Source organism: Mercurialis annua, linkage group LG1-X, assembly GCF_937616625.2.
Source record: "Mercurialis annua linkage group LG1-X, ddMerAnnu1.2, whole genome shotgun sequence".
Classification (NCBI taxonomy): Eukaryota; Viridiplantae; Streptophyta; class Magnoliopsida; order Malpighiales; family Euphorbiaceae; genus Mercurialis; species Mercurialis annua.
In genome coordinates this window covers 10,573,852-10,596,639 of record NC_065570.1, presented here as the reverse complement: position 1 = coordinate 10,596,639, position 22,788 = coordinate 10,573,852, and the positions used below count along the sequence as shown (strand labels likewise).

General features: G+C 32.6%; 4 protein-coding genes across 4 annotated transcripts; 2 read left to right on the top strand and 2 right to left on the bottom strand.

Annotated features, from left to right (window-relative positions):
- Positions 1-1,000: 1,000 nt before the first annotated feature.
- Positions 1,001-5,012, top strand: LOC126665122 (expansin-A6). Its single transcript, XM_050357824.2, has 3 exons — positions 1,001-1,217; positions 1,598-1,916; positions 3,211-5,012. The coding sequence occupies exons 1-3, from the start codon at positions 1,061-1,063 to the stop codon at positions 3,518-3,520; spliced, it is 786 nt and encodes a 261-aa protein (XP_050213781.1). The 5' UTR covers positions 1,001-1,060; the 3' UTR covers positions 3,521-5,012.
- An 8,141-nt stretch (positions 5,013-13,153) lies between these two features.
- LOC126682795 (ABC transporter I family member 20) lies at positions 13,154-15,925 on the bottom strand. The gene is made up of 7 exons (XM_050378561.2): positions 15,736-15,925; positions 15,381-15,514; positions 14,915-15,034; positions 14,228-14,323; positions 13,956-14,108; positions 13,793-13,870; positions 13,154-13,685 (listed from the first exon to the last, which is right to left on the bottom strand). The coding sequence occupies exons 1-7, from the start codon at positions 15,893-15,895 to the stop codon at positions 13,449-13,451; spliced, it is 978 nt and encodes a 325-aa protein (XP_050234518.1). The 5' UTR covers positions 15,896-15,925; the 3' UTR covers positions 13,154-13,448.
- A 144-nt stretch (positions 15,926-16,069) lies between these two features.
- LOC126682803 (uncharacterized) lies at positions 16,070-17,799 on the top strand. The gene is made up of 3 exons (XM_050378572.2): positions 16,070-16,223; positions 16,471-16,639; positions 17,447-17,799. Exons 1-3 carry the CDS (start codon positions 16,164-16,166, stop codon positions 17,641-17,643), a joined length of 426 nt encoding a protein of 141 aa, XP_050234529.1. The 5' UTR covers positions 16,070-16,163; the 3' UTR covers positions 17,644-17,799.
- Positions 17,800-19,039: 1,240 nt separating this feature from the next.
- Positions 19,040-22,066, bottom strand: LOC126682786 (probable serine/threonine-protein kinase PBL11). Its single transcript, XM_050378549.2, has 6 exons — positions 21,632-22,066; positions 20,938-21,254; positions 20,433-20,568; positions 20,172-20,314; positions 19,938-20,061; positions 19,040-19,677 (listed from the first exon to the last, which is right to left on the bottom strand). Exons 1-6 carry the CDS (start codon positions 21,681-21,683, stop codon positions 19,280-19,282), a joined length of 1,170 nt encoding a protein of 389 aa, XP_050234506.1. The 5' UTR covers positions 21,684-22,066; the 3' UTR covers positions 19,040-19,279.
- Between the last annotated feature and the right edge of the window lie 722 nt (positions 22,067-22,788).

The window sequence follows — 22,788 nt, the reverse complement described above, 5'->3', positions numbered from 1 at the left end:
TTATATTTGCGAAAAAATTAATTGTGATTTTAGGCTTGCTACGAGTTCCGGAGCTACCACTCCCGTTCCCTAGCGCCGGTTACGGCTCAAATATTTTGGATCGTGACAAAAACGTAAATTATAAAAAAATCAGTTTATTCATCTTCTTCGTTTGTTTCTATTCAACAACTACATTCCTCCAAAAATTAGAAACCCAACAATTATATAAAAAATTAACTAAAAGGATAAAAACTGTTATTTTTTTTTATTTGGCGTTTCATCTCATGCACTGCCTTCTTCTACTTCGTTAAACACTTTTTTTTTTCCGTTTTTGACATTGCAAATTTCATCAAACGGGATATTGATTAATGAAGAGAACTCCTTATTCAATTGTTAGAGAATGATAGTTTATCGGTTTCGCTCGGTCTTGTAATAAAATTACTTTGCAACGACGAACTATTGTTGCTGAGAGAAAGACCATCATCGTAGAGAAAAATTTGACGGTAAAAATTAGCCACGTAAGATCACACTTACAGAGTCTGGTAAGCAATGAGACGGTGTTAAACTGGGGGCCTAATTGTTCATTTTTCAAACGTTGGAGGCATAAGTGAACCTTTTCAAACGTTGGGGGCATAAGTGAACCTTTTTCCAAACGTTAAGGGCTCATTTGATCCCGGACCCAAACCTTAGAGGCATAAATGATTCTTTTATCTTTGCCACGTAGGATCACACTAACGGAGTCTTATGAGCAACGAAACTGCATTAAACCGAGGGGTCTGATTGTCCATTTCTTGGAGGTATGGGTGAACCGTTTCAGACGTTGAGGGCTTACTTGATCCAAACCCCAAATATTAGGGACATGAATGACCCTTTTTCCTTTATTTAACCGAAAGAAAGCTGCGCCTTTGTTAGTAAAAATGAAACTGGACTTCGAAACAAAAAAATTAAGAAGAAGAGTTAAAAAGTAGTAATGAGATTCCCTGACCCGCCCGCTCAATAAATACCACCCACTTCCTCCTTCCCGCTTACACAATTTGGCTTCCCATTCCAACTTTCTCTGTCTTCTTCTTCTCTCTCACACATGCTACCAATGGCCAAGTTACAGCTGCTCTGCATTGCTTCCCTGATCTCCCTTTTCACGGTGGCCAATGCCAAAATCCCAGGTGTTTACACCGGCGGATCTTGGCAGACTGCTCATGCCACTTTTTATGGCGGCAGTGACGCCTCCGGTACTATGGGTACGTACAATTTCTACCATTCTCTGGTTTATGCTTTTCTTTTCTCATTGAAATCTAAAAAAAAGTACCCATTTTATCCCAATTTCTTTCATTTGGCTTAGTAACTGCTACATTCCATAACACCCACCATTTTTTTTATAAATTGGAGGAAGAAGCGTTTATAGGACGAACAAAATTCAGAATTTTAATAAAATGCTGTTCAGCGTTTATACCATCTGAGTTGTAGATCATTAATTTTGACGTTTTTGGCAGAATGTTACTCGGCACATTATAATTTAACTCATTTTTTTACTAGTTTTAAAACTTTTATGTATTATTTAAACCAGAAAATTGTTAAATCTCACGAACTGATAACTTTTTTTGTTTAAATCTTTGTTTAGGTGGTGCTTGCGGGTATGGGAACTTATACAGCCAAGGTTATGGAGTGAACACAGCAGCACTGAGCACTGCACTTTTTAACAACGGCTTAAGCTGTGGATCTTGCTTTGAGATCAAATGTGCGGATGATCCAAGATGGTGCCATCCGGGTAGTCCGTCTATCTTCGTCACAGCTACAAATTTTTGTCCTCCGAACTTTGCTCAGGCCAGCGACAATGGCGGTTGGTGCAACCCACCTCGCCCTCATTTCGATCTTGCCATGCCCATGTTCCTTAAGATCGCTGAGTACCGCGCCGGAATTGTTCCAGTCTCATATCGCCGGTTAGTCTTCAAACTCATCGATTCTTTTGTTAATGAGATTCTTGCGGTGCTAATGTTGTTTCAGTGTTTAATCTTAATTTACTTTAAAAGTACCTGAAATTCATCAAATCTTTTTAAATTAGTTAATACTCCCTCCGTCCCAATAGAGTTGTCCAGTTTACCTTTATCACACAGTTTAAGAAAAGTAATTATTGCTTATGGATTTTAGAAAATTTTCCTTACTTTTCTTGTCATACCCCTATTTAATATAGGGTACACTTACAATTTACTTTCAAAAGACTCATTAGTGGATTTTAAATAGGGGTAATATAGGATTTTGAGTATAAAAATTAGTTATTTTTTGAAAGTGGACAAGAGTTTTGGGACAAAAAAAATTCTCAAAGTGGACAACTCTATTGGGACGGAGGGAGTAGTATCAATCAGATATACCACATTTGGTATTTGGTATTTGGAATTCACACTGACTTAGAGTGAGAATTTTAGTGGAAAGTTCAGACTCATTTGGAAATCAATTAGTACAAAATATTTTAAATTAAGAAAAATCCTACTCAATTACTTGTCATTTTAGCTATTTTATTAAAAAGCTTATGGTTATTTAAAAAAAACAGTTTATTCAAAAAAATATTTAAGCCATTTATTTTTTGTACCATCTAGATCCTCAAAGTTAAAAAAATTACTTAATAATTAGAAAAAGTAGTTTTTTTAAATAAAATAAATTAATTAATACTTATACTTGTCCTATTATTAAATAAAATAGTCAAACAAGGATTAATATTGTTTTTTAATAATTAATTTATTATATTTAAAAATTAATATTTTTAACTTTTTATTTAAACTGTAAACAATTTTGAACGGTGGAGGAGGGAGTAATAAATTAACAGGATCCAATTGTGTAGTACATATTTTTTGCTGTCACTATAAGCATTTATTCTATTATGCAATGTAGTTTTCTCGGGAAACAAACATGACCTCAAAAGAATAGAATAAAAATAAATGGGCTCTTACATTTTGTGGTTCTCTGTCCCCCAAAAAGCCTCTTCACTTACAAGACACCAATCAAATCAGTCATTGCACAACCCAAAAGACACAAATGGCCTTATGATTGACAATAAGACACTAAAAACGACGTCGGAAATGTGCCAATTCCGTAAATTAATACCGCGAAATCAGGAAAATAAGTAAAAAGTCTCAGACAAAACAATCACACAGTCCCACGCGTTTTCTGTTGGATCACTTTATGTACAAGTACCGTTAAATGTTAACGCCGTTTAATAATTTTCTTTTGTTTTCACAGTGTGCCGTGCAGGAAGCAGGGAGGGATAAGGTTTACAGTAAACGGATTCAGTTACTTCAACTTGGTTTTAATCACCAACGTGGCAGGTGCAGGAGACATCCAGAAGGTTAGCATCAAAGGGTCAAAAACAGGGTGGATGAGCATGAGTAGAAACTGGGGGCAAAATTGGCAATCCAATGCTGTACTGGTGGGCCAGTCTCTTTCATTTAGAGTCACGAGCAGTGACCGCCGTACATCAACGTCTAATAACATCGCTCCAGCTAATTGGCAGTTCGGTCAGACCTTCACGGGAAAGAATTTCCGCGTCTAGTTTTCTCTTTATTTTCTATAAATATTTTCCCGCCTTCAATTTTCCTTCATTTTCTCGGGAAAATTCGAAGTTGCGCTTGGGGAGTTGAAAAACGATTATAGATATAATATAGGCCTAATTACTCAAAAACTCCCCACCTTTCACTTTGTTTTCGTTTATACCCTGACCTAGGAAAAATGTCATCAATACTACTGACCTTGTCATTATGTTTCGCCCGTACCCTCGAGGTATTAAATTGATCTCTTTTCATTTGAAAAAGAGTTTAAAATAATCCTTCATTTTTAGCATATATTCTAATTACACGTCAATGTTATTAATTATACAAAAACACATTCTTCTTTAAAAAATTCAACTAATAATAATAATTTAATTTATATTAATTATCAATAATTTGTTAAAAATAAAAAACCGTAAATTTTTTTACATCAGACTAATTAATTTCAACATAATACCGTACTTTAATTTTAAAATCTATTTTCAATTTTTTTTAAAAAAAAATTAAAAAAAATAGCTCCTCCTCCATGGGAGGAGGAGCTTCTCCTTCCTTCCATGGAGGAAGGAGCTCGCAGCTCCTTCCTCCATGAGGAAGGAGGACGCTGCTCCTTCCTCATGGAGGAAGGAGCTCGCAGCTCCTTCCTCCATGAGGAAGGAGGACGCTGCTCCTTCCTCCATGAGGAAGGAGCACGCTGCTCCTTCCTCCATGTGAGGAAGGAGCAGATCTGCTCCTTCCTCACATGGAGGAAGAAGCAGATCTGCTCCTTCCTCCATGTGAGGAAGGAGCAGTGCGAGCTCCTTCCTCACATGGAGGAAGGAGCAGCTCCTTCCTCCATGGAGGAAGGAGCTTATTTTCGTAAAAATAAAAAAAAAATGAAAAAAATAATATTAGCGGTTTTTTTAAATAGGAGTACGGTAATAAATAGGACTTAATAAAACTATGTTATTTTATTTATTTATTTTATTTAAATTAAAAAATTAATTAATTTTGGGATTTATTTGAACGTTTTTAAAGATGAAGTATTAGTTTGTACATTTTTTAATAGAAAAAGGTATAAAATAACCCTTAAATTTAGTTGTTTTTAAGAAATCATCTTTTTTTTGAAATTTGGGGTACGGGCGAAACATAATGACAAGGTCAGTAGTATTTATGACATTTTTTCTAGGTCAGGGTATAAACGAAAACAAAGTGAAAGGTGGGGGGTTTTTGAGTAATTAAGCCTATAATATATATATAAGTATAGTAGTTTTATATTGTGGTGGCGGTGAGTTAGGGTTTAGTGAGAGTAACTTTTTTATTTACTTTCGGTTGTTTAAGTGTTGAGTTTGGTGGTAAAAGTTTAAAGTTACCAGCGAATGGGTAAAAGAAATTTATGAAGTGAGCTGAAGCGGCTGCAACAGAACAAAAGAGTTCATGTAGCCCGCAGCTACTAATTAATGTCTTTGTTTTTACTTTTGTTACGTATTAATGAGAATTTCAGTTATTATTTATTGCAAATATTGCATTTTTTATTTACTTATACTCACTGCCTTCGATATTCTTTTTACTGATTTTAGGGTTTTTTATTTGGCAAGTAGCTGAAAAATTTTATGTGCTAAACCGAAGCCAATCATTATCTGAATTTTTGTTACAATATCAAATTGAGCTGAACTGAAATCAGTTTGGTTTAATTTTTAATATCGATAAGTGAAAATTTATCATCTTCAATTATATAGTAATAAAGTTTTACTTGAATGAACTTTTTAAATTAGATTGAAGTTAATGAAATTTAAAACTTTAAAATAATCGTATAACTTTTTGGATATTTTTAATTTTTTTTAAATGTCATAAGCCTTACTTGGTTGAGTATAACTTGATTAAATAAGTACTATAACTTTTGAAAAGTATTAAAGTTTATTTGGTTTATTCTAGAAGTCGAGAGTCAACTTATCTTTATCATATTGAAGTGTGTTTAAATTCGTTTTAACTTGAAAGGTCAAGTTTAATAAACATACAACCATTTACAAATTAATTATGAAATGAATAGTGTAGAAAAAAAAATTCTATTTCATCTTAACTAGAAAAATAAATTAAGAAAATCACAAAAATACAACAAAAATAGCTCAACATTTCACACAATGTCACCTAACTTTCTTATTTATCATTCCTACCACAAAAGTAAAAAAGTTTACAACAAACACATTCCATTAAATAGGTGACACATGACAAGCATAACAACATCTAATTGCCAGTTCATGTCGATTATAATTAATAATTTGGTACTCCTTGTTTCAAAAGTCTACTTAATAGTTTCTCAGTTTTAATTCTGTTAATTGAGAGATCCTTCTGTTAATTTGAGGGACTAAATCGTTTAATGGATTGAAACTCGGGTACTAAATTGTTAAAATGTAAGGGACCAAATCGTTTAATAAAATTAAAAGTGAGGGATCAAATCATTTGATAAAATTAAAAGTGAGAGATCAAATCGTTCACAAAACTAAAGGTGCGGTACCAAATTGTTTGAAAATAAGTGTCGAAATTAACGGAGGAACCTAATAGTTAACAGAACTAAAACTGAAGAACCATTAAATATATTTTTAAAACAAGGTGTATCAAAATGTTAATTATATTATACCGCATAGACCTTAGCGTAATTTGCTCAAACTTTTATTCATCATCCAAATTTTTGTTACAATATCAAATCGAGCCGAGCTGAAATCTGTTTGGTTTGATTTTTGATCTCGATCCATTTTGTGAATTTTTTAAAGAGAAAATAACAAAAATAAGCCAATCACGTGTATTTATTACAAAAATGCTAACCTTCTCAATTATTTACATCAATGCTAATTTTTGCTTTACATTTAGATTTACATCAATGCTAATTTTTGCTTTACATTTAAAAGCTATTCATGGTGATTCTTTACACTGTTTACATACTTCATTTTGAGCCTACACGTGTAATATATTAAGTAATATGTCAGTGCTATTAAATTTTTTTGTCAACATTTATCACCATGTGTAAAGTTAAATCACATGTTTTATTTCTCTCTCATCCTCTTTCAAATATTCTCTCTCCTAACATTTGCAGTGCCGTTTAGGCTTTTTCGGCTCCTATACAAATCAACCGGTGGTCTCCGGCGAAACTAATATCCTCTCGAGTATGATGGATCATGGATCTATGCATCAAATCATGGAAGAAGGCTGTTGTTTCAGAGCATGGCTGGAAGTAAGATTTATATATATGACGGTGAAAAGTGGTCTCCTTGATCGGCGGATTTTTAGAAGGTTTTCTGACCGGCGATGTTATGGAAAATTAGGAAAGGTCGGATGGTCAAAAGAAAAACGAACCGAAGGAGCGGAGCAAGTGGCGGTGGCGGCAGACCACGCAAGTAAACACACGGTAGTAATGTAGATCTCTAGTAATGGTGAGAATAAATTGGACTAATGAATAGTAGCCGGAATAGGGAAGACTCTAGATGAATAAGCCGAAGATAGTTGTGAAAGTGGGCGGGTCCAATTTTAATATTTTTGTTTTTACGAATTTGTACTCTGGTAAGGACCACATATGTATAACTTTAGATGCTATAACATTGTTTAAAAGTAAAAATAAGAATGCATTTGAATATTCGTTAACAATTCATGTATATATTTTTTCAAATTTTTATTTAATTAATTCAGTTTATTTGTATTTTAAAAAATAACATCGCATTTTTTAAAAAAATATGGTGGCACTGTGAATGAGAAAGTGATTTATTATTTATGTATTTGAAATGTATATAACATGTATTTATATTATTTACGAGATGTATGTTTTATGTATTTTATGGTATGTTTTAATTTGTTATTTGTTATTTTTATCGATTTAATTGAATCAACCGATGAATATTTAATACATAGAAAAGATATTTGAAAAAAAATATTTGATACATCTACGATACATATACGATACACCTCGAATACATATCCAATACATTTGCAATACATATTCGTTGTTCGGAACCTTTTTCTTATTTTCTCTTTTTAAGTTTTATTACTAATATTTTAATACATCTCAAAGACTTATCGAAAATTTTATTACATGTATTACATATAGATTTTGTATACATATTTAATATATCTCTGATAAATAATTTATATATATGATAAATATATTTTTAAAATGTATTAAACAGATACATCGTTGATATATAATTTATACATAATATGTACATCCTTAATATATGTCTTTTAGATGTATTTGTTAGATACATCTTTCATATACAATTAAACTATAATAAGTATATCCTTTCTATGTATCATTAATAAATAATTTATACAATTTACAGAGCATGTGGCATATTTTTATTTTTATATATATTATAGATACATTTCAACTACCCGTAAATTATATATTCAATGCGTTAAATATACAACTCAAATACAAATATTATACATATACGATACATTTCTTATGACGACATTATATTATTATTAGTTTTTTTTATTTATATATCATGTATATACATACTGGATACATCAATGATACATTATAGATACATCACCTGATACGTCATAGATGTACCACCGGTACATTATAAATACATTATTGATACATCATAAATACATCAATAATACATTACCGATGCATCTTTGATGCATCGTAGATACATCAATCGATTTTTAAACTAGTGTAGTAGCCCATACAAGTGATAATTATATGTTAACGCTAGTTCATCTTTGATCACAAGTCAATTTAATTATTATGCTCGAGAGAGTGTTAGAAAATGAGACCATGAGAAAAGCATTCCCTCTAATGATACATTGCAGACTAAAATTTTTTTAAACTGTAATTTTGTTATAACATAAATGTTAAGTTATGATACATTATAGATACATGTTTGATGTATAATTTGTACATTGTAATTTTTATATTAAAATTGATGGATTATTATAAGAGGCTATTGATATTATTTAATGCGTGAATTTTAATTAAAATATGTGATACATATATCTTTTAATTTAAAATATATTATACATACACCTTTAAGACACATAAATAATACATATTAATAATATATTTATTTATTTATTTATTTATTTTTGTTAAAGAAAAATGAAAAAATAATAATCAAATATGTTCTTGATACATATCTGATACATAACAGATACATAAATGATACATGTTTGAATAGTTTTGACAAACTGACGCGTGATTGGTGCACAGCTCTGATGCGCGTGGCAGACACATGTCAGACGCATTTCTGACGCGTTTTTAACCTATTCTGACGCGTTTTTGACTTTTTTTGACTTATTTTGTGTGTGCCATGTGTTGCATCCTCATTGGGAAGGTATTAAATGTAAAGTTTCAGCTTTTTGAGGCGCTCATGTAATATTTCAACAAACTTAGCATTTTTGTTATTTTCTTCCATTTTTTGAATATTTTTGATATCTTCTCTTTTTTAAATTAGATTGAAGTTAATGAAATTTAAAACTTCTAAGTAGCACGGAAACGGAAACGGGAAACGGAAACGATACGAAACGGACACGGGGAAACGAAAGTTTTTCAAAATGAAGGACACGAAACGCGGGGGAAACGTGTAAATAACAAAAATTTAGGGATATATTTATAAAAATATTATTTAAATATTTATGATAATTAACACAATAATTCAATTTAATGTACTAAATATTTAAAATTTTATAAATATATAAAAAATATAATACAATTCAACACAAATAAGTATATTTGTTATATTGTGGGCAATGCGAATGTAAAATTTATGGGTAACTAGTTAGATTTTTTTATTTGTGGGTAATAATTTTAAATTTTTTACAAATTTTAATTTTTATTATTTACAGAAACGGCCCGAAACGTTTCGTACGGGTGTCCAACAGTTTCCGGTTTCCGAAACGTTTCCGAAACGGGAAACGCAACTTTATCGAAGTTTCCGTGCTTCTTAGACAGTTAGTCATTTGGACCAATAAAATAAGTTAGTACTCGTCTTTTTAAATGGACCAATAAAATATACTCCTAATAACAAATTTAGGTTTTATCATTTGGACCCTGGCTTTTGAGATCAAATAATAAAATCCTCTGATGTTTCAAACAATCAATAAATTTTTTGATTTGTGTGGCGAACCACGCACGGCTCTTATAAAAAAAATACCTTTTATTTTTTGGTGTTGTCAGGCGTCAGCTGACACGTCTGCAAATTATAAAATAAAATAAAATTAAAAGACCTAAAATATTCCCTAAACAATTTTAATCAAATCAAAATCTAACCACATTCAATCAAATCTAACAACACTCAATCAAACTCAGCCCATACGGTTAACCTATCCACCGTCGCCCGCTGACCTAAACCACTCGCCGCTCTCCAGTCGTCTTCTAGCCACATCCATCAAGGAATAGAAATCTGTTAACAGATTTAAGAACATATTAAATCTGTTCTTGAAGAACATATTAAATTTTTTTTGAAGAAAAGATCTAAGTAAGAGACATTATTTGTTTAGAAACATTAGTTTTGTTGAAATGTATTTATGTATTTATTTATTAATGTTGACGTATTCTCGGTTATGATAATTTTTTAAAAAATAAAGATAATATTATTTTATTATAATTAAAAATAAAAAAAAATACAAAATTGAGATTGGGTATCATCGTAAAACCGGTTGATGAGACGGTGGAAGGGATAGAGTGAGGTGATGGTGGGGTAAGGTATTTAATTCCAACAGCACTGTGAAGTAAAAGCAGAGGCAATGAGTTGTCGGTGGATGGTGAGAAGTTGCATGTGCCAACGCTGTTGCTTCTTCGCTATTCTTATAGTTTTGTTATCACTAATACGCTAATCTTTGTGCCTATTTTTATCACTCTCTCTATGCTCTCAATACTTTCATCACCCTTTTGTTTTGCCTAAACTATGCTACTCTGCTCTTCTTAGGCCATTCTTAATATTTCTTCACATTTTTTTTCTTTATTTTAGAATATATGATATATTTTAATTTGACATAGATTTAATATTTGATTTAAGTGGTAATTTATCCCTTTAACTTGTAAGCAATGTATAATTGTGGACAAATTAGTCATGAACTTATTGATTATGGGTAATTAATCTCATTTTGTCAATTTATTTCCTCAACTTATAACTTAATTGTTTTCTAAATTCAATTTTCCCCATCAACTTGTAAGTTAATTTGCCTAAATGGGGTTAATTATCCATAACTACCAAGTTCGTGACTAATTTGCTCATAAAATTAATTTATGTGTTAATTGTCCATTGTTTACAAGTTGAGGGGGTAAATTGCCACTTAAGTCTTTAATATTTCATATTGTTTTGTTTCAGTCTTTAAATCAATAAAATATTTTTATCACAGTCCTTTGAATTTAATGGGCTATTTTCGGCAATCAACCCTTAAAGTTTGCTGTTGTCCATTGATCTAAACCGTTTGAGTTCTCACATGCGGATCGCTAACTCGTCACCATGACGGGTGTCTCTGAAAATCATCATCAGACACTTCAGTCTCTTATCACTTATCTATTTGTCTGGAAAATAGGATAACATTAGTAATTTTCAATGTTAGGATAAAATCGAGAAGGGGCTAAAAGGTTTAGGGTTTTGAGAGGATCTTAACCCGCATTACTGAGATAGTAAATGTAGTGCAATTTTAAAATTTCAATGAACATGTATTTTAATCAAGGATATTTGATTCTGACCATTACTGAATTTTTTAATTTTTTAATTTTAGTCACTAAACCATTTTTTTTCTTTTCGATCATTGAATTTTCATTTTTTTCATTTTAGTATTTCCGGCCAAAAATGCTTAGGTGGTAGCCGGAAATTGACATATGACAACCGCATTTTGCTAGTTTTACTTTGAAAAGTTATCACATATACATAATTTCACTTTAAAAAAAGTTTTTAATTCAAATTATGCATATACGGAAATTTTTTAGGTTTTAATTCTGGTTGCCACCTTAGCATTTTTGGCCGGAAAATACCAAAATGAAAAAAATTGAAAGTTCAGTAATAAAAAAAAAACATAGTTTGTTGACTGAAATGAAAAAACTCAAAAGTTCAATAACCTTCAGAATCATTACCCTTAATGAAGAGTTTATTTTTAGGGAAAAAGATTATTTATACCCCTAAGTTTTTGACTAAGGACTAAATAAACCTTCAACGTCTGCAAAGGTTCAGTTATGCCCGTAACGTCTTAAAAAGTGAATCACCTGGCTCCAATTTTGACGAATAAATGAGACGTTGGGGACCTAGTTGACAAAATCGGAGGTCTGGTTGATAACCTTTTAAGATTTTGCTTTCCGGATTGAAGACTTACTTGATCACGGAGTCAAATTTTAGAAACATAAATGATCCTTATCCCATTTTTTTTGTTATAGTTATTAGCGTTCAATCATCTTCTTTAATGGCTCTATTATAGTTCAATAAGAAATAGAGTGACGGGAGTATAAAGATGTGACAATTGGGTGTAAAAATAATTTAGTTTCCATAAGTAGTTTGTCTTAGACCTTAGAGATGAAATCAATAGGCCGGTGATTTGTTCTGTTCAGATAATAGTTTCGACCCAATTTGGAAAATAAAACAAAGATTGGCATTTATACCCTTATCTTCATCTTTATCACATCAAAAAATAAGGCATAATAACTTTCGGCAAGAAAAGGATCAATCTTTTCAATTTGCTTCCACAATCCATTGCAGTAAAAAAATAAAAGGTTCAATTGAAAATAAATAGTAGATTTTAGTATCTGTATTTTTAATATGACTTTGATGTTAATTTTTTAGCCTAATCACTTAAAATCTTCCGCCTCATAAATTTTTTGCATTTACCTCTCGACTTAAAAAAGTTGTCAATTATACCCTATTTCGAGTTTTAATGTTTCACCTCTATCCAATGAGTTAAATTGACCTTTTTCCATTTAAAAAAAGTTCAAATTAATCCTTTATTTTTAACATATATTCTAATTAAACGTTAATGTTATTAATAGTACAAAATCACCATCTTTTTCAAATAAATTCAAGTAACAATAAATTCTTTATTTATTTATTTTAAATTAAAAACATAAAACAAATATCCTTAATAGAAAATAAAATCGATATACATTTTTTATTTTCAATTCTCAGACGAGGGGGAAAAGGAAATTATCCTCCTCGACTGAGAAGAGGAGCTGCTGCTCCGTTTCTCAGGGGATTGGAAAATTATTTGATGTTTCAAATTGTACAAAAATTAATAGCTCGTGATTTAAGTTATTAAAATTAAATTTTTTTATTTATATAAAATGCAAAACCAAAATTCTTTTTTTAAAAGGAAAAAATAATTTTCAAATGGGCAATATATTATTAAACAGAAGTTAGATATAGTAGTATTATTTTTCAAATGGGCAATATATTATCAAACAAAAGTGCCGTCTGTGGGATTCGAACCCACGACCACATATCAAAAACCATGCGCTCTACCTGCTGAGCTAAAGACAGCTTCTATTTTGTCTTTGGTCGACTGAAGCTCCTGTAAGGAGCAGGACCCACCACCTTATGGCTATCTTTCATGTGCTCTACCACTGAGCTAAGACGGCTCTTGTCTAGTAGTTGATGTAAATTCTTTAAATATAATTTATAAAATGCTTCAATTGATAATCTAGTAAATTAAGTAGAATTTAAAAAAGAAGATTAATTCCAACATCCACATTAACACTAATTAATCAGATTTTCAATCTGTAATCATATTCTGAATTGCAAAAATTACAAAATACCTATAGTTTGCAATTTTATTTACATTTATTTAACCCTTTCTAATGCAACAGAGGTCCAAACTTATGGACAGACATAAGAGATAATATGTAGGAATTTATTGATCTTTATGCTCAATTATGGGGGTACAACAGAATAAATCACAGATCCATTGCCTATGAAGTTTTAGTAAATTAAATAAGACTCAAGCTATTGTATCTGTTCTGTATCAGAATTACCTCAGAACTCTATTTGAGCTCAGGACAAAATTCTCTTCACCCGCAATGGTAGAATGAAGTCTTCCAGCAGCCCAGCCATTGTTCATCACCCGAACAGCGACACCAGCTGGATCGCCAGTCACTCGACTTCCATCCATCTGTTTCTCGAATTCTGGAAGACCACTCGCCTTTCTTGCTTTCCTTCTCTTCTTCTCTTCATCTCTTTCTTTCCTCAGCCAGCTCTCTACTGTTCTCTGCAAGTCCGTACCATCAAAGAATTAACCACAAGAACATGTTTAAACAACTCTAGAACACGAGTAATTTGCAATGCTGAATTAAAGAATAGGACACTACAACTGACCATAAGTGACAAATTACTAATCTCCTTCACTTTTTCCATTGGCATTGCGAATTGCAACTTTCCATGAGCCACGTAAACCTAAACAAAAATAAATTACTAAGGCACTGAGATCACCGATACTGTCTATTAGAACTGAAGAGCTATTTATGAAAATGAAACGTACAATATGTGTTGGCCACTCCTCTAAACCATCAAATATATGTGTTGCGTAAATGATCGTTGCACCCTTTTCTTCACATTCTTTCCTAAGGAACTTGAGAAGGTCAGCCCTCGCTAGCACATCAAGATCAACTGTTATCTCATCAAGCAAAAGCACCTGATAAAAGGAGGTTGGTGAGAAGTAAACTGACAAGAACAGAGGCAAAATAACTAAATCATAATAAACATAACAGAAGTTGAACTTAAAAAGGTTAAGATGAGATATAGTGGTGATACCTTAAATGGCTTCAGCAGACCCATGCAAATTTGTACTCTTCTTCTCTGACCATCAGAAACCTTGTGCAACCTCCATGACAGATCAATATCTAACACCTATTGCACCAAAAAAACAAGAACCATTCTCATAAGAACATTAGTGCATCAAGGCAAAACTAGCATAAAATCCTCAACATTTGTGCAAATGGAACACACCCAATGAAATAAGTATCAATGTCTCACGTTCATATTACAAAATAACATTATTAAAAAAATTAATTCATGGGCTAATGTGCTGTTATCTTCAAAATCAAATAGAATAAGAATTGCCTCATGCATAATGAATAAATGACAGTTGTTTTCCCTATAAAAATTGAGAGCTTCTCATTTCATTCTTTACATATTATCGTTTCCAAAATATTGAATTGCGGCCTGATGGTTGTGCACCAACCATCATGAAGATTATAGGACTCATGCACCAGATCCAGTTAGAAAAACATACGAGTAAATCTGGCATAGACTGAAGAAGAAGATATGTTGGAAAATAAATGAATAAAGCTATGCTAATTGTACACATAATCCATGAATGAGAGGTGAAGCACTGAGTTATGCATTAAAACTGGCATAAAGGTCAAGATAATGCTGTGATGCTGAAGCAAAAAAATTTGTATGTGATTATAATGAGCATTTCAGACTTGAAAAAATTACCTTGATTAATTCATCTCTTCTTTGAGGATCAATTCCAGCTACGCCAAATATCATTTTTTGTGCAGAAACATCCATTTGTATGGGAACCTCAAACCCAGCAAAAGCAACTTCCCGTCTCCACTATATAACAGAAACTCGATTTAGAGATAAATTTCAATGCCTCAATCTCCAAAATCCAAATAAATTAGTCTCGTTATAGCTGAAACCATAAGAACATTCCATGCTTTCTCTCTCGAATACCATACAACAAGAAACATTTAAAGAAATAAGCATTTGAAATTGAACTTCCATAATTACGAAAAAAACTCAGGTTCATAATCATCATCCTCGGATAGCTTATGGTTGCTAAAATTCAATTCTTTCAGCAACAGTGTTGAAAGAAATCAAATCAAATCATATCAAAATTGAAATGAATTTCATCCATAACTTAAAAATTATTCAGTGCAATTAAACAATGAATCAGTACCTCTCCACCAAGATAACAAAGATCACCAGAACAAGTCAAACCGGTATCATGAAAAGCCGACCTCCCTAAAACCCGAACCATCTCAGCATCCACCATATGTTTCCCTCCCAATATCTTCAATATCGTCGTTTTTCCTAAAATTAAAACACACTTCACTGTTAAGCATTCATAACTAACAATGCTTAAACTATGAAAAAAAGGAAAAATTATACAATGCGCCACATCATTCGTGTAATCAACCAATGATAAAAAAATAAAAAAAAAGTATTTAAAGATTTTTTATCGTAAATGCTCATTAATAAGACATAGCACAACGGTTGTGGGAGATAAACTCTCGGAAAAAGTAATCACTTACCGGCGCCATTGGATCCAACAAGAAGGCATCTCTCACCGGATTTCAATGTCAGATTGAATTCATCAATCAACGGCTTTGATCCCGGCGGTGGATGACCGTCGATTCCCGGGTACGTGAATTTTAGACCCTTGATCTCAATTGTTGCCTGCTTAACCTCCATTTTTCTTCTCTTGTGAATTTCAGTTTCCGTTTCTAATTTCTCGTTATATTTGCCTCACTCCACCTAACTTTTGAAAAGCTCCTACGTGGCACGCTCCAGTACCACATGGCCAAAATAATACAACACGTGGCTCAACGGTTGCCTGTTGATTATACAATGTCTGAGCTTATGTGGTTTCGGATGCGGGAGATCACTACTCTCGAACTAAGAAAAAAATACTCAATACTGAACCGATCTGGTTAGGTTTTTGATTTTATTTTCTTCAGAAATGGCAGCAATTTACAGTCTTTACATTATCAATAAATCAGGCGGTTTGATCTTCTATAAGGTATTACCGTTCACTAAATTCACTTCAATTAATTTTTTTTGTATTCATTTTGTATTTAATTAATCTAAATGATGTTCAGTGTTAAAATTGTCAGACAAAGTTAGGGCTTAAAATAATTAGCAGAATGAACAAAATTGTTGAAATTATGACTTAAATAGTTGATGTGATTTGTTTTATTAGTTATTTTGTATGATAGGAAATTGAGTTTTTGTGATATTATTTTGTTGTGATGATGAAAATTTTGTAGGATTATGGATCAGCTGGGAGGATGGATACGAATGATAGTTTAAGAGTGGCGAGTTTATGGCATTCGATGCACGCCATCTCGCAGCAGCTTTCGCCCGTTGTTGGTTGTTCCGGAATTGAACTGCTACAAGCCGATACGTTTGACCTCCATTGTTTTCAATCCCTAACTGGTTGGTATTCTCAATGACCTCCATTGTTTTCAATCTCGATTTATAATTTATAATTTATCGTTATGAAGTTCCGAATGACATGTTATGGAAATTGCGAACATACTTTTTTTGGCTTCTGCTTTTTTGTTCATTGATTCTTGAGTGTGTTTGCTTATGCTTCACTTATTACCTGCCGTATCAATCTTGCAAATTTTTGCTGCCGAGTCTAGATAGATTACGAATGGTTGATTCATGAACCTTATTGCAAATTTTTGCCGCCGAGTCTAGATAGATTACGAATGGTTGATTCATGAGCCTTATTGCAAACTTTTGTTGTCGAGTCTAGATATATTACGAATGGTTGATTCATGAGCCTTACTGCAATTTTTTTCTCCACAGTTGTATTCTGCCCATCTTGTATATTGCCCTTTTCATTCCGTATTGAAATAACTTAATAGATGCGATTTTACAGAAATAAAATTTATGTTTTCAACATTGATGTTTCTCAAAGCATGACTTTGTGTTGACATTTTCCGCTCTGCTTTATACGATATTGAATACTTCCCTCTGCTTTTCTACGTGGTATGTGGAAAACTCTAATTGATTGGTGAAATGAATAAAACACGTTGTTTTGCAAGGAAAACTGTAACTAAATACGAATTGAAGTGTTTAATCATACTAAACTGCTCTAGTCATAATTGTAAATTCAAGAGAGAGTGAAGCTATTAGTTCACATAAATGAAAATTAATTTTGTTTGGATCCTATTATATCTAACATGTAAGACATTGTTCTAAATACAGTTGGATACCTTTTTTTTACTGCTACAGGGACAAAGTTCTTTGTGGTTAGTGAACCTGGAACACTAAATATGGAGAATCTCTTGAAAGTCATTTATGAATTGTACACAGATTATGTGCTAAAGAACCCTTTCTACGAAATGGAGATGCCCATACGATGTGAACTCTTTGACATCAATGTGACACAGGTGATACAAAAGGATCGTGTTTCTTTGCTGGGTCGATGAATGACTAGGAATTTTACTGTTTCATATAGCATTTTCTTGTTCTTGTCATTTTTATCTTTGGATATGCTGCAAGATCTTTCAGCTTGTATAACATTTGTTTCGGGTAGGTCATCTTACTATTACTGCTGGTGCTGGCATACATTTGTTTGACCTAAATCTGCGCAGAGTCTATGTTGTCAGCGTAACATCCATATTGAAATGATTTTTTTTTTTATTATAAATATGAAGTTCTGGATAAGTGCTTTAAGAAACAGAAACTAAACGTCGAAACATATGAGTTAACAAGTTTCTGTGCCATGCTACACATTTCATTCGTTTTATGAGTGTTTCAGTTTCAAATTTATCACTCTTTTGGCATGAAGGCTGCACAAGAAAGAACAATTTCACATTTGAATTGCTAGAGCTTGTCATCAGGAAGAACAATTCTACATTTGAATTGTTAGAGCTTGGTTTTCCCATCTCTGCTTGGAAGGACACCAAATGAAAATTCACGAGCCAGAGACCGATATGGGTATTTAGATAATGGATTATAAATTTGCAGTTAGAAACATTGACAACGAAATATGTTGAAATATGTAGGAAAATAACAATTACTGTTTGAAGGATTCCGGATCTTACAGGGTCAAAAATTAAATAGAAGGTGCAACCAGATGACAGTTTATGTCAATGGAGAGCTGTACATTCAATCCTTGGAAGTATGACTGAGCAAAAACTGAATTAGATTAATCTTTGTAGTCGGATTAGACTGAATTGAATATTACAAAATATTTATTTTATTAAATAAGCGTTAATGTTTTTTCATTTAAATAACATTACCAACCATCGAAGTAATATTGTACTCCTTGTGAGGTTATTGTACTCCTTGTGAGGTTATTGTACTCCTTGTGAGGTTAAAACACATTGATGGAGGCCTCTACCGTCTGAAATATTTAAGGAATAATATCACCTGAAATTGCGGAAACACCGGCACAAAGCGAGAAAGATACATCATCAATAATAGAAGTCATAATTTTTGATACCATTCGCTTACTTTCCATATGTTAAGCAAATGTGTAATTGGATAACCCATGAAGTGGCTAAAAAGTCCTTAAAGCCTCCTTTTTAGGAGTAATTATTGTAATCTATGTTATTTAGTTCTGATAAACAAATATTATATACTTCGATTTACCGAAATTAATACAGTTGCTATTTGGCCAAAAAAAAAATTAAAAAGTTATAATTTTTGGTTTTGGTCTGATTTTCTACCATTGATAAATAAAAAGAAGATATAAATTATAAAAAGTCAAAAATGAACAAAATCCGAATCCAAATATGCAAGTTCCTACATCTAAGCATTAGTAGACTTATTCTACCAACATAAAAGCTAGCATCTAAAAAAGAACTAAATTAGCTTAGCTTATACACTCACATAAAAAACATTTGCATTTCTGTGGCTGTATCCAATTACAAAATATTGCAGCAGCAACCAGAAGACATCCAAAAAAAAACAAAAGCGAGGAAGAATGCAAACCAAAAACTATACACAAATAAACATATTGATTTTCCAGCACATTCCATGCAAAAACTCATGCAACACTTCACATTCCCATCCCACCAGGACTTCACTATATTCATGTCAAAAAATTCCCATCCCAGCCTACGTAAAAAGTGGAGATCGCGATGGCCGGGGATAAGAAACTTTTCCGCCGTTGGTATCTCCATTAGCACTTGTGTTGTTCTCTTTTTTGCTAGATTCTTGAAGCTGCTCTAGTTCCTTTACCACGTCATCCATGCTCGGCCTGAACCTTGGTTCTACATCTAAGCATTGAACTGCGAGGCTGGCCAACTTTTGTGCCCGCGTGAGAGAGTACTGGCCTTCAATACGTGGATCCAGAACGTGAAGAACTCTGCGTTTGTTTGTAAGGTAAGGTTTAGCCCACTCCACTAGATTGTGTTGACCAGTTGGCCGATTCTTGTCTATAGCTCGTCGGCCCGATAATATCTCAAGAAGTACAACTCCGAAGCTGTATACGTCGCTCTTTGCAGTCAAATGGCCTTTTCAATATCAACATACAAATTATTATAAGAACAATATAATTGATCACAGAGCTATATGTAGCATTTCTATAATTACAAAATAAGGACTTTATGCACAGAATGTCCAATAATGGAGCGGTTTTTATTATATATCATGGCCAAACATGAAAACTAAATGGTCTTGAAAATGGTTTCGAGGATGTTGAATTATGCTAAACAGGTTCATATTTCGTATCAGAAAAGCATTATGTATGAGAAACCACATGTAGATGTTATACCTGTGCCTAAATACTCTGGCGCAGCATATCCATGAGTTCCCATGACCCTGGTAGAGACATGACTTTTATCACCAGTTGGCCCATCCCTGGCCAAGCCAAAATCAGAAAGCTTTGCGTTGTAGTTCTGCAAATATAGAGAACAAAAGCAAAAATCGATGAGTTCTAATCGATCCTTAATCTCTTTAATTCAGATACATCATGAATAAAATAAAATAATCAAGCTAATTCACATACTGAATCAAGCAGGATGTTCGAAGTCTTGAAGTCCCGATAGATGACTTTTGCTTCATCACTATGGAGAAAGGCAAGCCCCCTTGCTGCACCTAGAGCAACTCTCAGGCGAATTTTCCAAGAAAGTGGCGGGAAGTGAGACCCTCCTGTTTCCAAATTTATTAACAATTCAGTCGAAAAATCTTGGTAGATGTGTGTTCTGCTATGCTTTATAAAAGCAACAAACTAGAATAATAGTTACTATAAATGATACAAGGAACTCACTCCTGAATAAATGATTCTCCATACTGCCACGGGGCATAAACTCGTAAACCAGAAGCCGATGATCATCCTCAAGGCAGTAACCAATCAACTTTACAAGATTAGGATGCTGCAATTGCCCAAGATAGTTGATCTCCGTCTGTACATCCAAGGGAACATCAAAAGTCAATTCTTGAGGTCAATAAAAAATTTCTAATTCTAGTAATTTGAACTAAAGAATGCCATAATCTCACTGATACTTTACAAAGCACTATTCATTTTATGGACATCCTAAGATCCATTTTTCTTTTCGAGAATTATTGCTTATCCTAATTTAACGACAGTGAGAATTTTGGAAACAAGAAGTCAATTCACAAATATCCTTGTATTTCGACAAACCAGACCAGTTTAAAGTGTGAAACTTTTTCTCTAACCGAACAAAATGAAAAGCCACAAAAAATGAAAATTGAAAAGTTTAATTGAAACTTCAAGCAGAAAACAAATTAAGGTGTTAAATTTTGTTACTGACCAGCCATTCCCTGTGGCCCTGGAATCCTTCTTGGTTAAGCCTCTTCACAGCAATTACTATGCCAGAACCAGGCTTAGTAGCCACAAGCGATTGCTCATCTATCCAGCCTTTGAAAACTGACCCAAAACCTCCTTCTCCTAGTACACTATCAGGCCGAAAGTTTCGAGTGGCAGCCTTCAGCTCATTAAACGTAAAAGTCTTCAAATTCGCCGATTGCAAGATCTCACCCTCGGTCCTAGGTATGGAAGAAGACGAGACTGTGCTACTCGAACCACTCAAATTATTCACATCTCTGCTGCCACTTCTTGAAGTCAATCCTATGGAACAAATTAAAAACAAAATAAATTTATATGCAACAACATAATACTCTCCAAGGGCACAATTATAAGTTATAACATGCAATCTCAACATTTTTCTAACATAAATTATGCAATTCTAAATATATCTAATTATTAACAAAACCAAACCCCAAATCCACAAAATTTTGGTGGATCATGCCAAAACTAACAACATGGTATCTAAAAATTTGCATGTTCTGAACTTAAAAAGTGTTTATGAAACCAAATATGCACAAGTAGATGATTTAGAGCTAACAAAACTGAATTATGCATGAATAATCAAGAAAATGAATAAAAACAAAACAATAGTACTTAAGAACAGCATCAAATTCTCAATAAAAAAAAGATTTATATACCAGTATTAGAGGGAGTATAAGCCTTGATTCGATTACTCCAACACAGTCCCATCCAAATAAACACTAAAGCTTCTCACTTTAGCAAAACCCACAAAAAAAAAAGCTTTGCTCAAAATCAAGCGAAGAAAAAGCACAGATCTTTATCAAACTAAAAAAAGAAACGTTTCTTTTTTCTTGGTATGGATGATTTGTTAAAGTGGGTTGTATCTCTTTTTGTTCATATCTTTTTGAAGAAATGAGAAGATAGGAAGAAAGTACAAGAAAAGTAAAAAAAAAAACTTGTTCTTAATTTTTCTTGGTAGCCTTTTTGGACTTTCTTGCCAACCAACCAATTATGGTTGACTCAGCTTTTCCTTTTCAAATTTGTCTTCTTCTTTTGATAACAACATGCAATCAATCAAACAAACATCAACCAACTCACAGACAATTAACTTTTTTTTCTTTCTAAATTCTAAGAATTGGAGTACATAATTTATTAGAAAGCTGCTCAAGATTAACGTGCACACAACACAAGAACACGAATTTTTGAAGTGGGTTGTAGTTTAATTCGACTTATAAGTTGCTTAAAATGATATATTGGAAAACTGAAAGTCTCAGTCTTTTTTTATTATCATTATAGTTGTCAGTCGATCAAATGTTGGGATTTCATTCTTCAAAAAGACTGTGTCAAAGATTTAGTTTAGATATTTTAAAATCACTGCTTAAGTTTTTTTTTTTTTTAATTCATCGGATCTTATTTAATTGAATATGAAACAATTACATTTGTAAGAAATTCGGGATAATTTAAAAACTAAGAAAAATTATTGCACACAACCGTTGTGCCATGTCATTCGTGCAACAAACCAATTGTGCGTTAGCCATGTGGAAAATTGAATGACAAAAAAAATAAGTAATAATTAAAAGATTCCCTATCGCAAATGGCCATTGGCTTGATGTAAAAATGACGTGGCGCAACGGTTGTATGGGATAAACACTCAAAAACTAAACCCGATAACCTGACATGGAACAGATAACATGCTGCCTGATTCGCAGACCTTACTTACAAAAATAAAAATAAATTACTAATTGTTTCGCGAATTAAGTGCCGTCTTCAATCACTCTTCGTTCAAACTTCTCCAAACACCCGCAAACTCACTGCATCCGATTCAATCAACACT

Coding starts and splice junctions, on each gene's coding strand:
- LOC126665122 (XM_050357824.2), top strand. CDS start 1,061: ATGCTACCAATGGCCAAGTTACAGCTGCTCTGCATTGCTTCCCTGATC. Junction 1,218..1,597: donor TGACGCCTCCGGTACTATGG/GTACGTACAATT, acceptor ATCTTTGTTTAG/GTGGTGCTTGCGGGTATGGG. Junction 1,917..3,210: donor GTTCCAGTCTCATATCGCCG/GTTAGTCTTCAA, acceptor TTGTTTTCACAG/TGTGCCGTGCAGGAAGCAGG.
- LOC126682795 (XM_050378561.2), bottom strand. CDS start 15,895: ATGGAGGTTAAGCAGGCAACAATTGAGATCAAGGGTCTAAAATTCACG. Junction 15,035..15,380: donor TTTGTTATCTTGGTGGAGAG/GTACTGATTCAT, acceptor TCTGTTATATAG/TGGAGACGGGAAGTTGCTTT. Junction 14,109..14,227: donor GTCTGCTGAAGCCATTTAAG/GTATCACCACTA, acceptor TCCTTTTATCAG/GTGCTTTTGCTTGATGAGAT.
- LOC126682803 (XM_050378572.2), top strand. CDS start 16,164: ATGGCAGCAATTTACAGTCTTTACATTATCAATAAATCAGGCGGTTTG. Junction 16,224..16,470: donor GCGGTTTGATCTTCTATAAG/GTATTACCGTTC, acceptor AAAATTTTGTAG/GATTATGGATCAGCTGGGAG. Junction 16,640..17,446: donor TTGTTTTCAATCCCTAACTG/GTTGGTATTCTC, acceptor TTACTGCTACAG/GGACAAAGTTCTTTGTGGTT.
- LOC126682786 (XM_050378549.2), bottom strand. CDS start 21,683: ATGGGACTGTGTTGGAGTAATCGAATCAAGGCTTATACTCCCTCTAAT. Junction 21,255..21,631: donor TTATACTCCCTCTAATACTG/GTATATAAATCT, acceptor TTTGTTCCATAG/GATTGACTTCAAGAAGTGGC. Junction 20,315..20,432: donor GGAGAATCATTTATTCAGGA/GTGAGTTCCTTG, acceptor ATTTGGAAACAG/GAGGGTCTCACTTCCCGCCA.